Raw genomic sequence first — 16,150 nt, forward strand, 5'->3', positions numbered from 1 at the left:
GTGTGTGTGTGTGTGGATGAGTGTGTGTGTGTGTGTGTGTGTGTGTGTGTGTGGAAGAGTGTGTGTGTTTGTGTGTGGAAGAGTGTGTGTGTTTGTGTGTGGAAGAGTGTGTGTGTTTGTGTGTGGGGAAGTGTGTGTGTGTGTGTGTGTGTGTGTGTGTGTGGAAGAGTGTGTGTGTGTGTGTGTGGAAGAGTGTGTGTGTGTGTGTGGAAGAGTGTGTGTGTGTGAGTGGCTGGAAGAGTGTGTGTGTGGAAGACTCTGTGTGTGTGTGTGTGTGTGGCTGGAAGAGTGTGTGTGTGTGTGTGTACAAGACTGTCCATGTGTGTGTGTGTCTGTGTGTGGAAGAGTGTGTGTGTGTGTGGCTGGAATTGTGTGTGTGTGTGTGTGTGTGTGTGGCTGGAAGAGTGTGTGTGTGTGTACAAGAGTGTGAATGTGTGTGTGTGTCTGGTAGATTGTGTGAGTGTGTGTGGATGAGTGTGTGCATGTGTGTGTGTGTGATTTTGTGGAAGAGTGTGTGTGTGTGGAAGCGTGTGTAGGTATGTGAGTGCGTGGATGCGTGTGTGTGTGGAAGTGTGTGATTGTTTGTTTGGGAGACGGCCTGTGTGTGTGTGTATGTGTGTGTGTGTGTGTGTGTGTGTGTGCACGTGCACGAGGGAGTGTGTGTGTGTGGGAGCGGGTGTGTGTGTGTGTGTGTTTATGTGTGTGTGTGTGAGCGGAAGAGGGAGTCTGTGTGTTGGAGAGGGAGTGTGTGTATGGAAGAGGGAGTGAGTGTGTCAGTGTGTGTGTGTGTTTGTGTTTATGTGTGGGAGAGAGACAGAGAGCCTGTGTCTGGTGGACTGAAAGTGTCTGTATTTGTGTTCACGTGAGGGAGACTGTGTGTGTATTTTTGTTTTACCGAGGTTGTGTGTTTATGCATGTGTGAGGGAGTGCGTCTGTGCCGGCGTGCGTGTGTCTGTGTGATGGAGTGTGTGTGTGTATTTGTGTGTGCTTGTGTGTTGAGTGAGAGGAAGAGTGTCTGTGTGTGTGTGTTTGTATCCATGCATGTTTTTGCTCACTGCTTGAACAAAACCTCAGCCGTTTTGTTGATAAATGATAGATGGCGAAATGTATGAATTGGTGCCCAATTAAAATTTTGAAAAGTTTTGTTTTCTGCTCGATGGATGCTTACTTCTGAGCTTCTGATATCATTGTTTGAAATGTTCTATGCCTAAAGATTCTTGTTTTGTTTCCATAGTGTTTGTTTGCTCACTCTTTGAGGAAGGTTTCATTGAAAGACTGGTCAATTGAGCAGAAATGGATGTCCATCTTACTGCCTTTGTTGCTGCTTTATAATGGTATGCGCTAACATAGTTTTACATCTTGGCATGGGACTAAAAGTCTTGTTTTGCTAACTTTAAGTCTTTTATGTTTACACCCAGGAGACCACTTGCTAGGGTGTACCGCAAGGGTCAGTGTTGGGTCCAAAGCTGTTTGTCATTTTTATAAATGACCTGGATGAGAGCGTAGAAGGATGGGTTAGTAAATTTGCAGACGACACTAAGGTCGGTGGAGTTGTGGATAGTGACGAAGGATGCTGTAGGTTGCAGAGAGACATAGATAAGCTGCAGAGCTGGGCTGAGAGGTGGCAAATGGAGTTTAATGCAGACAAGTGTGAGGTGATGCACTTTGTAGGAGTAGCCAGAAGGCAAAGTACAGGACTAATGGTGAGATTCTTAGTAGTGTAGATGAGCAGAGAGATCTTGGTGTCCATGTACACAGATCCTTGAAAGTTGCCACCCAGGTTAAGAAGGCAAACAGTGTTTTAGCTTTTATTAATAGAGGGATCGAGTTCTGGAACCAAGAGGTTATGGTGAAGCTGTACAAAACTCTGGTGCGGCCGCACTTGGAGTATTGTGTACAGTTCTGGTCACCACATTATAAGAAGGATGTGGAAGCTTTGGAAGGGGTGCAGAGGAGATTTACTAGGATGTTGCCTGGTGTGGAGGGAAGGTCTTACGAGGAAAGGCTGAGGGACTTGAGGCTGTTTTCATGAGAGAGAAGAAGGTCGAGAGGTGACTTAATTGAGACATATAAAATAATCAGAGGGTTAGATAGGGTGGGTAGGGAGAAACTTTTTCCTCGGATAGTGATGGCGAGCACGAGGGTTCATAGCTTTAAATTGAGGGGTGAAAGATATAGGACAGTTGTCAGAGGTAGTTTCTTTACTCCGAGAGTAGTAAGGGAATGGAACACTTTGCCTGCAATGGTAGTAGATGCGCCAACTTTAGGTACATTTAAGTCATCATTGGATAAGCATATGGACGTACATGGAATAGTGTAGGTTTGATGGGCTTGAGATCGGTATGACAGGTCAGCACAGCATCGAGGGTCGAAGGGCCTGTACTGTGCTGTTATGTTCTATGTTAAGACTATCATTTGTTCATTTTGCCAAATTCCTTTTGAATCACTGGTGCTGCGATGTATTATTTCCTCATCTTCATCTGCCTTTTATCGACGTTCGCATCAATTCTTAAGCTGTTCTGAGGCTTTTACACTTCATTGATTTTGACCATTTTGTCTTTGGCAAATTGTTTTATTTCATTCTTTGAATGTAAGCTGTCCTTTCCAGTTCATGTTTTGAGCACTGTTAATGATCAGTTGCCCTATTCAACTCAAGCTGATCAAGACAGGCAACAGAGACAGGTTGTTTCAGAACATTAAGGGTCTAGGCCCGAAACGTCAGCTTTTGTGCTCCTGAGATGCTGCTTGGCCTGCTGTGTTCATCCAGCCTCACATTTTATTATCTATTAATTTACCTCTTCCTGCTTTCAAAGTTCACTGAAAAATTCTTCTTTCTTTCAGTTGGACTGGCATTCATCAAATGTTATTCATTACCTTATTTTGAAAATGCATAAAGACCATTATGCCATTTTGGTGTTGATTAAAGCAGTCATGTCTGCACATACTGTAGAAAAGCAATACAACAGTGAGCGTGAGATCAAAAGCTTGTGCCTGTCGAGTTCAAACGTCAAGATATCTGGCCTATGGTTTGCAACCAGTCCCCACCAGGAATTGCTATCAGCTATGCTCAAACTCTTGGGAAAGAGAACCTTTAATAATAGGATGAATAAAGTAATCATTTTAAAGCCTGGGAGAGGCACGTGAACCTCATTTCTTTTATGGACTTGTGAAAAAAAATGGCTTGTAATTTTCAGTGGCCACAGAGTGCAATTTGATGTGTCATTCTGAAGTTGCACCTAATTTCTTTTTGTTTCAGTGATGTCTTTATGTGTGCAGCTCAAGATAAATTTATTTTCTTTCCAAGTCAGTGTGGGGCTTGCGAGTAATGCTTCTTGATTTGTTTGATGTATTTGAAGCCTGAAGAATCACCAAATCTCAAAATATAAACAAGGTAGCTAATTTATTCAGAAGCAAGTGTCATTATGGTGCTCAGAAAGTACAGGTGCATTGATTGTATAAAGTGTTTAATCCATTTTAACTACTTTCCTTTCCTTCTTAGATCCGTTCTTCCCTCTTTCATTTCTTGTCAACAGCTGGTTCCCAGGAATGCTTGATGACCTATTCCAGGCAATCTTTCTGTGTGCATTGCTACTGTTTTGGCTCTGTGCTTACCATGGATTTCGTGTGCAGGTAAAAACATTGCAGTAAACATTATTCCCTGTTAGCAAGAAAATCCCTTTCCTGGTGTCTTGATTTTCCCTCCCTGCTATTCTGCCACCTCTTTGATGCTCCAGTTGTCCCAATGCATCTATTCTTCACCAACCACCTCCATCCCAAAGATGGGCCTCAATTATTCTAAACAACAACAGCAACGTATTTATACAACATACTTTTAATGGAATAAAATGTGGAAGATTACCTAGCTATATCCTCTCCACAAAAAGCAGGACAAATCCGACTCAGCCAATGCCTTTATTGGTCAGTGCCTTGAGCATAGGAGTTGGGAGTTCATATTGCGGCTGTGTAAGACATTGGTTAGGCCACTTTGGATACTATGTTTAATCTGGTGTTTAGTAGGCATAACACTTAAGACAATGGCAAAAGCACAGGCAGGCTCAGAAATATAGAAGTATTCAGGGTGGGGAATTGGGAGGGCTGAATACTGGAGAGTAGAAAGTTGGAAGGAAGGATGACAATGGAAAAGATTCTAGAGAAAGAGAAAATAAGTTTAAAATGCAAGAACAAAAGATAAAATAGATTGGAATATCTGGAAATAGATTGATGAACTTTGGCCTGAAGTAGCAGCCAAATATGTGCACAAATGGACTCAAGGTCTCGTTACATTAAAAACTAGACTATGTAAAACATGACAACAAGTAATGGGGAAAAGTGAGAGTATTGAAAGGAACCCAAAGTTCAGTTGGTAGTGATCTCAGCTCAGAAACATGTGGAGTCAGGATTCATACCAGAAACTGTTTGAAGGTTGTATTTCAGGAAGCACCAGTGGAAATATTTTCATCGATGTGAAGGTCTAGGAGAAGTTGAGACAGTTGCAGAACAAGAAGATGTGGCAAAGTTGGAAGGTACCATAATATCCAGAAGCAACCTAACAGAGTGATGTTCTGATTGGCACTTTTAATATTAATGTGTTAATAGAAGTCTAATCGACTTTGTACTTTATTTCCTATTCAGGGAGAGAGAAAGTTCATGACTTTCTATTTGCCTAAGCTGTTTATTGTTGGTCTCCTTTGGTTGGCTGCAGTGACACTTGGGATTTGGCAGACGTAAGTAGCAGCTACTTTACAAATTTTCCTGTAGGGCCCTTAAATAAACAACTTAAGTTAATTGACAGATTAAGAGTGTTGTGTGATAATAGTTTTACACAGTTTACCTGGCTTGAACTTCTGCAGTACTTGTGATGATTTCAGCATTAGGTAAATGATTGCTGGTAATTATAGAGCATAGAAATGTGAAGCCATAAAATGACTACCGGCATCAGATTGTCAATCTGATAGATGTGGTATGACAATATCCTAGACCATGCCACTTGCCTTTCTGATTCTGGTGTCAAGCAAGCACACTCTCTTTATAAGCATGAAAGTCTTTCCATTTGTCATTAAAGGTATTTCTTGGTATGCAATGCTACTGTGGCATCATCAGCTTAGAGCAACATTGATGGATACTTGACACAAGTTTGTCTTGAACCTCAGGTGCCAAAAGCTGAACAAATTTCTGTCCTTTCTGGTATATAAAAACACATTCGGTGCAGATAAATTAAAGGTGTATGACACCAATAAAGAGAAGAATATATCAGCATGTTGAAGCCACAATACAACCTCATGGCACCACTGTGGATCTCAAAGGGTTCAGATGTTGCAACATCATCGCTGACCATAACCCATCATATTAAAGAAAGAGGAGATCAACAATTTAGAAGGAATTGTGTTTTGTTTTCAGCAACTTAAACAGACTGCTTGTGTTCCATTGGTTGAATGGCTTGAGTGAAATCGTTTGAAGACAATATATAGCAGTTTCCTCTGTTATTGATCATTCTCCAGTATCAGTCTGGTATGGCCCCTTCCCCACACTGGACCTGTTTACATATATTTTTCAAACAAACCATCTCCAAACACAGATGTCTTAGATCTATGTCCCCTAGTTTTGCAAAATGAGTAAACAGGCACAGTTTGGGGTCATAGAGATCTACAGCGCAGAAAAAAGCCTGTCTGCCCAACGCAGCAGCACCAGTCAAAAATAACCACCTAACTATTCTAATCCCATTTTCTAGCACGTGGCCCACAGCCTTGTTTGTTTTGGCATAGCAAATTCATATCTAAATACTTAAATATTATGAGGGTTTCTGCCTGTAAAACCCATGCAGGCAGCAAGTTGCAGATTCTCAACACCCTCTGAGTGAGAGATAGTAAGAACTGCTGATGTTGGAGTCAGAGATGACACAGTGTGGAGCTGGAGGAACACAGCAGGCCAGGCAGCATCAGAGGAGCAGGAAAGCTGATGTTTCGGGTCAGGACCCTCCTCATATTTACTGCAAACTATCTGCCACTTATCTTTGCTATCTTAAATCTATGGTCCTCGTAATTGACCCATCAAGAAGAAAAATTTCTTCCTGTCTACCCTATGTATGCCCCTCAACATTAAACATGTCAATCATGCTCCCTATAAATTTTCCCTACTCTGAGGAAAACAACCCTTCTGTCCAATTTCTCTTCATAACTAAAACTCTCCAGCCAAGGTAGCATGCTGGTAAATCTCCTCTGAACTCTCTCAAGTGCTATCACATCCCTCCTATAATGTTGATTACAGAATTGCACACAATTCTCTAGCTATGGCCTAAGCAGTGTTTTATACAGTTCCAGTATGATCTCCCTGCTCTTAAACTGCATACATAGGCTAATAAAGTCAAATATCCTATATGCCTTTGTAGCCACTTTATCCACTTGTCCTGATAACTTAAGCAACCAGTGTACATGTCTATCTGATCCTCAGTGCTTCCTTGGTTTTGCCGTTCATTATGTGGTCCGTTTGCCTTGTTTGTCCTGACCAAGTGTACCATCTCTAACTTAGCTGGATTGAATTTCATTGCCACTGATGAGCCCATCTGGCCAGCCCACCTGGCTCCTGTAGTCTAAGGTTACCCCCCTCACTATTTACGACAATTTTAGTATTGTCTATCAGTTTAGAACATTACAGCACAGTACAGGCCCTTCAGCCCTCGATGTGCTGACCTGTCATACCGATCTGAAGCCCATCTAACCTACACTATTCCATGTACGTCCATATGCTTATCCAATGACGACTTAAACGTACCTAAAGTTGGCGAATCTACTACTGTTGCAGGCAAAGCGTTCCATTCCCTTATTACTCTCTGAATAAAGAAACTACCTCTGACATCTTGTTGATAACCCTCCTACATTCAAGTCTAAGTCAATTACTTAAATCACAGACAGCAAGGGCTCAACACTGACCCTTGTGGGACCTCATTTGACACAGACTTCAAGTCACAAAAACACCTCTCAACGTTTACCCTTGGTTTCTGGCACTCAGCCAATTCTGGATCCAATTTGTCAACTTTTCTTGGACCCTTTTTTTCCTGATCTTCACTACCTAAACCTGTCATAATCTTGTAAATGTCTATCAAATCTCAAATCAACCTTCTTTGCTCCCAGGGGACAAACCCTGGTTCCCTCAGTTCTCTCAATGCTGCACCATCATCCCACTAATTCTCCCAAAATCCACTTGAGGACCAATGCCTCCTTGCTAAAGTATTGTTAACAGTGTTTTAGACTAGATCAAAACCCTCAAACTATCACTATTAGCTTAGACACTAACTTTTATTTTATTTGAAGGTGCTGTGTTCCATTTGTAATTTGATTAGTTTGCCAGTTGGCAAACAAAAAAAGAATCCACATAACTAACTCTACTGAAATGCTTAATAAAATTACTTAATTACTAATCATCAACTATTCTAATATAGCAGCATCCCATAGACACACCTTTTGCACGAACCAGTCCAGCAAAATAGATACTCATTATGTTCCAACTCTCTTCTAGTCCAGGAGAAAAGAACACAAAGAAACAGTCTGGCAGCAGAGAAAAAACCCGAGCATTTTGCGGTAGCAGAGAGAGATCTATATCTAGCAGCTTCAACAACCAACTCCACATCTCAACTGAAAGCAAAGCCTTGCGGTTCTGAGGAAGGTTCACCAGTCCCAAAACGTTAACTCTTGTTTTTTCCTTCACAGATGATTCCAGACCTGCTGAGGTTTTCCAGCAACTTTGTTTTTATTCCTAAAACCCTGGGTCTGTGTGTGCCTCTCCCACTCATGTTTCTTTTGTCTAATTTTAAAGAAAAACACTCAGGGAGCTCAAAGTTGTTCACTGACTGTTTCTGAAGCAGACATTCTGCTGCTGCTATGGTAACACCTCTCCGCAGGAGGAGCAGCACAAAACAAATAAAGATACAGTACCATCACAACAGAAATAGATGCAACACTGTAATTGTAACCTGGCCAAAGCTTTATAAAAGTCCAGTGTAACATCCCTTCTTTTGTACCCAAGATCCATGTGTTTATTTCTCAATATGTCTTGCCACCCTGAAATGTCTGTAAGCATGATCTCCCAGGTCCCACTATGACTATACACTCCTTAGAACCATGCCGTTAAACATACACCTCTTCCTTTCCTTTTCCCAAAATACATCACCTCACCCTTCTCAGTATTAAATTACATCTGGCATGTGTATGCCCTTTCTTGTCGCTTATTTGTGCCCAACTGCAGATGATTAGCATCATTCTCAATGCTTGCTACACCTCTAAATTTGGTACCAAAAATAATAAAACATCTTATTCATATGTGGTATTTGAGATGAGTTCTGTTACCGAAGTCTAACATCTAAGCCATTTACACATATGAATAATATTTTTTAAATGCTGTATTGCAAGCATTTGGGAAAGATTGCTCTACCACCCTGAATTTGAAAACCAACCATTTACCACAGGCTGCTGTTCTTAAGCCGGTTTAAAAATGTTTAATTTTGTTTTGTCCAAACTGACACTGACCTTCCCATTCAGTGAGTCAGTTTTTTCAACAAGTCCTTTAGCTAGTAATTTTTAAAAATAGTTATCTTCAAATCTCTGTGGATAGCTTCCACTGTGTCCCTTCATCAACCTTTGTTGTTACTCCATCAAAAAATAAAGATTTTAAAAATCTGCCTTTTACAAATCCATGCTTGCTATCCTTAATTAACTGAAGCTTCTCATAAATGCATGCTATTTTGTCACAGATTATTATTTTTAAATCTTATAGGCTATTGTTAAATTGCTGCAAGAAAGGTGATGGAGGCAGATACTCTTGTAACATTTAAGAAACATTTGAATGAGCATTTCAAATGCCATGGCATAGTGGACTATGGACCAAGTGCATGTAAATGGGATGGTGTTTGTTGATTGTAGTAAATATGGTGGGCTTTCTATCCAGTATGATTCTTTAACCAGCTTGTAGTTAATAAAAATTTGCTTACACCCTTTCTTGATCAAGGATGTCATATTTACTATTTTCAAGCCCTCTGACACCTCTCCCTGACCTAGGGATTATTGGAACATTTTATTAAGCCCTTCTGGTATCTTTACCATCTGGAATGCAAGCCACTATACTTGGCAATTTATCCGTCCTAAGCATAACCACCTTTCTAGAGCGTCCTGCCTTATAATAGAATTTTCACAACAGCAGAATGCCATTCAGCCTGTTGAGTCTGCCTGATCATTCTAGATTATGGCTGATCATTTCCTCAGTGCCATTTTCGCTTACTATCTCCATATCCCTGAATAACATTAACCTTTAGAAACCTATGAAAGCCTGATTTGAACCTATCCCAATGACTGAGCTTCTCACAGCCTATGGGCTAAAGACTTTCAAAACTTTACCACTCTCTGAATGAACACATTGCTCCTCACCTCGATCTTTGAAATTTTGTCCCTGGTTCTAGAGTCATCAACAAAGGAAAACTACCTATTTCCACCCTGTCACACTTAAAGAATTTTGTAAGTTTCAATGAGATTGCTTTCATTATTCAAAGCTCTAGAGACTGCAAACTCAGATTCCTCAGGCTCTCCTTGTAAAACAATCCCTCCAGACACATGAATTAATCTAGTGAATATCCGTGCAATCCCTCTATGGCAACTATATTCTTCCTTAGACAGACACAGTACTCCAGGTGAGTTCTCACCAAGCTGCTACATAACTGCAGCAAGACATATTTACATCTGTATTCTGATCCCCTTGAAATGATTGCCAACGCACTAGCTCCCTTCCTAGTTGTGTGCAGCACCTGAATACTAGCATTTTGTGACTCAAGGATGAGGACAGCTTCACCTCCTTTTGGCCATCTTCACTTTCCAACCACTCACCCTTAAGTAATATTCTACTTTCTTGCTTTCGTCTACCAAAGTGAATAACTTCAGACTCAGTAACATTATAGTCCATCTGCCAAGTTCTAGCCCATTCAGTTAGCTTATCCTCTTTATATTCTTTTCCCAACTTGCATTCCGAATGATGTCATCAGCAAAGTTGCAAATGTTACAACTGCTTGCCACATTCAAAACATTTATACAGATTATAACTGTTTTAGACCAAGCACTGACCTCTGTGCTACCCCATTATTACCAGACTGCCTTCCTGACATTTTCACTTGTTCAATATTATATCTCCAACTCCATTTCCACTTTGAGCAATATTTGATCAGCATTTTGTTCCTTATGAAACATTGAAACAATGTAATCATTAAATATTCTAGTCATTCCCAGCACCTCTCCACATGTATTTTCCTCTTTATCTCCAAATAGGCTGCATGCCACCTCATATTACCTGCTTACCATTTGCAGGCCACAAGAAGATTTGTTTAAATGCTAATAGCCATTGTTTTCTCTTATTGTCTCTTTGTCAGTTTTATTTTTCTCTTTATTTTCCCACCCAACTTAGGACTGGTTTTCACCTGAAAAATTCATCAAACGTGCAGCGCATATCCTCCTCTTCTGTTTTCTTTCATTCATCATATTGCCTGTCTCTGTCATACAAATGAGTCCAGGCTTCCATTCTTCTGCCTTTCTCTCTTGTTGGAATGTACTTAGTTTGTACCAAAACCACCACCACCTCAAAAATCATCCTTTGTTCTGCTATAAGTTTTCTTTTTACTCTTTGATTTAATTTCTGGCTAGATCCCTTCTAATGCTATGGAAGTTAGCCTTTTACTAATTTATTGCTTTATATTTAATTTTTCCTCATTCTTGGTTATTAACCTGAACCTTATACTATAATGATCGGTCTTAGCCAACTCTTGCCCCAACAGACATTTTATCCACCATATTTCCCAGCATCCATCTTCAGCAGTTTGTCCTACCTGGATGATTTGTGACAATACTGGTTAAGGAGGTTTTCTGCTTCATATTTCAGAAATTCCCTTCTTATCCTTCTCCTTTACTCTTAACATTCAATTGATATTTGGTAATTAAAATCCCCTGGTATCACACTGAACCTCTATTTCCTCAATTTATTAGCAAATTTGCTTCTCTTTTGCTTACTCACACCTATTTAGAGGCTTGTAGAGTACACCCTCGGTAGAATGATCAAATCATTTTTATTTCTTGACCGAAACAAATGGCTTCTGTCCTTGCCCTTGAAGGACATTCTCTCCTTCTAACATTGCATTGTCTTCTCTAACCAATATAGTCTCTTTTCTTCCCTGTTTCCTTCCCTACCAATTCTGAAGGCTTTTTATCCATGAATAGGAAATGTTCAGTTCCCATAATTTTTAAGTGGTCTTTCCATTATTGCTTCTCCATCATGTTTCCACATGGCTTTTTGCTGTCATTTTTAAATCTTATATCATACGTCTAAAGCACCAGACTTTGTGTTTACAACTTTACACTTTCAACCTGTCTTTGTATTCATCCTATTCCTCTTAGATGTGTGCAAAATCAACAGATGTGAGAACACTTTATCCTATTCCTACAGATGTAAAATAGTTTTGTGAGATTGTTACAGAATGGATTCGCATAAAAAAAGGACTGCTAGCATTTGAGGTACAGATCATTTGTTACATTATAAAGGATACTACCTACTCTCTATATTGGAAAATGTGACTTATTAGTTAATGGAAGCTTGATGGATGACAAAAATTCAAGTAATTTCACTTCAGATGTGCCTCAGTGTACAATCAAACCTCCAAATGCAGGATGTGGGTAATTGTAATCAACTTCATTTATTTTGAAATACTCAAAATGTCAGCATTTTGATGGAGTTTATATACCCAAGTTATTACACTCGTCTTTTCTCTTTGCAGTTGCTGGCCTTTTTAAAATTTTTTTGGTTCATCTTGATTTCCAATACTTTCAGCTTTTTTCTCTTATTTTAAATTATCCCGTTTTCAGAGTTAACGAATTACATGACCCGTCATACCAGTACAGAGTGGACACAAGCAACTTCCAGGTGACAAATTCTGGATCCTTAAAAGCTCACAAATGCAACTCGATCACCTTATGGTAGTATATTTGTAGAGCATTGTGACTGTCACAGAGTACGTTTTATAACAATAAGTGCAAGTAGGTTTTTCATTGAGCAATACAAATTAAAACCTGTGCATGCACGAGGCATATTAAAATTGCTTTTGAAATTTTAGGTTGAGTCTGCTGATGCAGAATTGAAGGCATATAGGTATACAAACTGATGTATAGGGAGATGAACTTGGGCCCTGCAGCCATATTTTTCAAGTGTATGGCAATGAGCTATCAATTTATGCTGATCATTGCCTCCATGCTTTCAGTCTCTGAATGTTGACAAGAAATTGTCTGAGCACTTATTGGAAAGAAAATGTTTGCTTCGAATTGCTAAAGCTGAAATTTGGTCAAATTTTCATTTGCAGTATATATTTCATATGATGAAACTCTCATATCAATGGTAGAGCGATGGTATTCTGTAGATAAAATGCTTTATAACATCTGTTTTAGTCTTTGCAGAATGGCATTGATGTCACAAAGCTGGCTCCATAGATGTTTGAGCTAAGATTTCAGTGCCAGTGAGCTGCTTTTGTCAACTGTTAATAGAAGACCTGTTTTATATCACAGAATCATACCGTACAATAGGAGCCCATCAAATCTACACTGACAAAAAAATTACTCTTAAATCTACAATAGTTCCACTTCCCAGCACCTGGCCCATAGCTTTATGATGTTTCGAGTGCTCATCTAAATACTTTTCAAAGGTCATGAAGTTTCCCACAACAACGACCCTCCAGGGAAGTTCACTCAGGATTCACACCACCCTCCAGGTGAAAAAAAATTCCTCAAATCTCATCTAAACCTCCTGCCTTTCACCTTAAAATTTTGCCCTTCAAACAAGGGGAACTGCTACTTTCTATCCACCCTATATATTCCTCAATCAGGTCCACTCTTAGCCTTCTCTGCACCAAAGAAAACAGCCCAAGCTTATCAGCCTCTTCCCACAGCTAAAGTGATCAATCCCTGGAAATCTCCTCTGCAGTCTTTTCAGTGCATTCACATCCTTCATACAGTGCAGTGACCAGAACTGCATACACTACTCCAACTGAGGCCTAACCAAACTGCAGTACAACTCCAATATACCTTACCTGCTCTTATAATCTCTGCCATGACTGCTAAAGGTGAAAGCCCCATGTGCCGCCTTAACTACCCTAGTAACCTATCCTGCTGCCATCAGGGATCTGTGGACAAGCAAGCCAAGATCCCTCTTTTGTTCTGAGCTTCTTAGTGTCCTACCATTAATCGAGTATCCCCTTGTCTTGTTACTACTTGCAAAGTGCATTATCTCAGACTTATCAGAGTTAAATTCCAACTGCTACAGATCTGTCTGCCTGACCAATCTGTTCATATCTTCCTGGAACGCAAGACCTCCTTCCTCACCGTTAATGACCGTTAATGGTCAATCTTCACATTACTTGTGAACTTACTTACATTTCCCCAACATCTACTTCTATATCATTTACGTATGTCACAAACAATAAGGGACCCAACACTGATCTCTGTGATACACCACTGGCAACTGACTTTCACTGCCACTCTCTGCCTCCTACGAGATTTTGGATCTAACTTGCTGTGTTACTCTGGATCCCGTGTGGTTTTACCTTCTTTATCGATCTCCCACTGGGACCTTGTCAAAGGCTTTGCTGTAGTCCACAAAAACTACATCTACTGCAGTACTCTCATCTGCACACTTGGTCACCTCCCCAAAGGATTCAATCAAATTTGTTAGGCATGACTCACTCTGACAAAGCCATACCAACTATCTTTGACCAAGCCTTACCTATCCAAGTGGAAGTTACTTTTTCAGAATTTTCTGCAGTAGTTTCTCTACCACTGATGTGAGACTCTGTAATTCCCTGGTTTATCTCTACCACCCTTCTTGAAAAGTGGAACCATGTTAGCTGTCATCTAGTCCTCTGACACCTCCCCTATGGCCAGAGAGGAATGAAAATTTTGGGTAAGAGCCCCTGTAACTTCCTCCCTGCTCTCCCACAGCAGCCTCGGATATAACTCATCCAGACCCAGAGAATTTTCCACTTCTAAGCCCACCAAAATCTCCAATATCTCCTCTGACACACTTCCTGTGTCAAACTTCTCTAGAACCTCTCAGTGCCTCTTCCTGAGTTCTGTACCTGTTCTTTCCTCCAAAGTTAAGACCGATATGAAGCACTTGTTTAACAGTCTTCCAGTGTCCTCCGGCACCACGCGAAGATTGCCCATTTGATCCCTGATGGGCCGTACTGTTTCTCTTGTTATAGTCTTCCTGTTGATGTACTTACTGAAGATCTTGGGATTCTCCCTAATCTTACTCATCAGTGTTTTCTCTGACCTCTGTTTGCTTTCCTAATTGCTTTATTCCATCACTGCAGCATCCCTTGTTAGACTTTTTACATTTGGACATAAGAAGCCCTCCTGAATATATTTCAATAAATCTGTCCCCTCTGAACTACTACTCTACAATGATTACACTGATGCAATCCCAATGAATGCTGGGGAAGTTGAAATCGCTAATGTAGTTATCCTGTTATTGTTTTTACACACCTCCAGTGAATTAGATCATAAAGTACAGGAGCAGAATTAGAACTTTCGGCTCATTGACTCTGCTCCACAAGTTGTTCATGACTGATATGTTTCTCAACCCCATTCTCCTGCCTTTCCCCCAGAACCTTTGAACACTTTACCAATCAAGAACCTATCTATCTCTGTCTTAAATGTGCTCAGGGACTTGGCATCCACAGCCTTGTCTGGTAATGAGTTCCACAGATTCACCAAGCTCTGGCTGGAGAAATTCCTTCTCATCTCCGTTCTAAAGAGTCATCCCTTCACTTTGAGGCCCTCAGGTCCTCATCTCTCCTACTGGTGGAATCATCTTCATAAAGTCCACTCTATCCAGGTCTCTTAGTTTTCTGTAAGTTTCAATGAAATTCCTCTTCATCCTTCTAAACAGACCCAGATTCATCAAATGCTTCTCATGTGGCAAATCAAGAGCTTTATACAGCCTCGGCAGTGCATCCCTTTTCTGGTATTCTAGCCTCTCAAAATGAATTAGAGCATTGCATTTACCTTTCTAACTGCTAACTGACCCTCCACGTTAACTTTAAGAGAGTCCTGCATAAGAAATCCTTAGTCTCTTTGAGCTTCAGATTTTCGAAGCCTTTCTCCTTTTAGAAAATAGCCTACATCTTTTTTTAATCAAAGTGCATAACCTCTCACTTTTCTACATTGTATTCCACCTGCTACTTACCCACTCTCCTAGCCAGTCCAAGCCCTCCTGCAGCCTCCCTGCTTCCTCAACACCACCTGTTCCTCCATCTAACTTTCTGTAATCTGCAAACTAATCTGCAACAATTCCCTCTGTTCCTTCATCAAGATAATTAAAGTATAATGTGAATAGGTGAGCCAACACTGATCTCTGCAGAGCTTCACCCGTCTCCAGCTGCCATCCTAAAAAAGGCTATTTTATTCCCACTCTGCCTTGTCCCAATGAGTCAATCCTCTATCTAAGCCAGCGCACTGTCCTAGCATCATGTTTATTTTAATTAGTTGCCTCCTATGTTTTGTCTATGTATGTGCCTTGCGATTGCCCATTGACTACTCGGGGATCTATAATACATTCCTAGCAGTGAGACCGGCCACTTTATTTTCCTAAACTCTACCCGTAGTGCCTCATTTAAAGACCTCTCAAAGATGTTGTCCCTCCTTACAGCAGTAACCGAATCCTTAATGAAAAATGTAACACCACCGCCACCCTTTATACACTCCTCTATGCTGCTTCAAGATTCGGTACCTCAGTGCTGAGCTGCCATTCCTCAAGCACATCTCTGCGATGGCAACAACATTGCAATTCAGCATTCAATCCATGCTCTTCACTCATCTATCTTACCCATAACGTTCCTAGCATTAAAATAGAGGCTATCCAGCTTTGACTTATTCTCCTGAAATTGAACAGGCCTAAATGCCATCTGCCTTCGTTCCTTTGCTAAATTATGCTGAGTCCGTATTGTACAAACACTGTGTCCTCCTCCCACTGACAAACATGGTGGCTCAGTGGTTAGCACTGCTACCTCACAGCGCCAGGGACCTGGTTTCGAATCCATTCTTGGGTGACTGTCTGTGTGGAGTTTGCACATTCATCCCAT

General features: G+C 40.6%; 1 protein-coding gene across 4 annotated transcripts in view; it reads left to right on the forward strand.

Moving 5' to 3' along the window:
- Positions 1 to 16,150, forward strand: part of tmem181 (transmembrane protein 181) — a 180,895-nt gene that overhangs the window by 135,055 nt on the left and 29,690 nt on the right. For all 4 annotated transcript variants that reach the window (XM_048535701.2, XM_048535703.2, XM_048535702.2 and 1 more), the window contains 4 exons: positions 1,235 to 1,334; positions 3,500 to 3,630; positions 4,633 to 4,724; positions 11,886 to 11,943. In XM_048535701.2, the coding sequence (XP_048391658.2) occupies positions 1,235 to 1,334; positions 3,500 to 3,630; positions 4,633 to 4,724; positions 11,886 to 11,943 (381 nt within the window). The remainder of the gene's footprint in view (positions 1 to 1,234; positions 1,335 to 3,499; positions 3,631 to 4,632; positions 4,725 to 11,885; positions 11,944 to 16,150) is intronic.

The sequence above is a fragment of the Stegostoma tigrinum genome, chromosome 9 (assembly GCF_030684315.1).
Source record: "Stegostoma tigrinum isolate sSteTig4 chromosome 9, sSteTig4.hap1, whole genome shotgun sequence".
In the NCBI taxonomy this organism is placed as follows: Eukaryota; Metazoa; Chordata; class Chondrichthyes; order Orectolobiformes; family Stegostomatidae; genus Stegostoma; species Stegostoma tigrinum.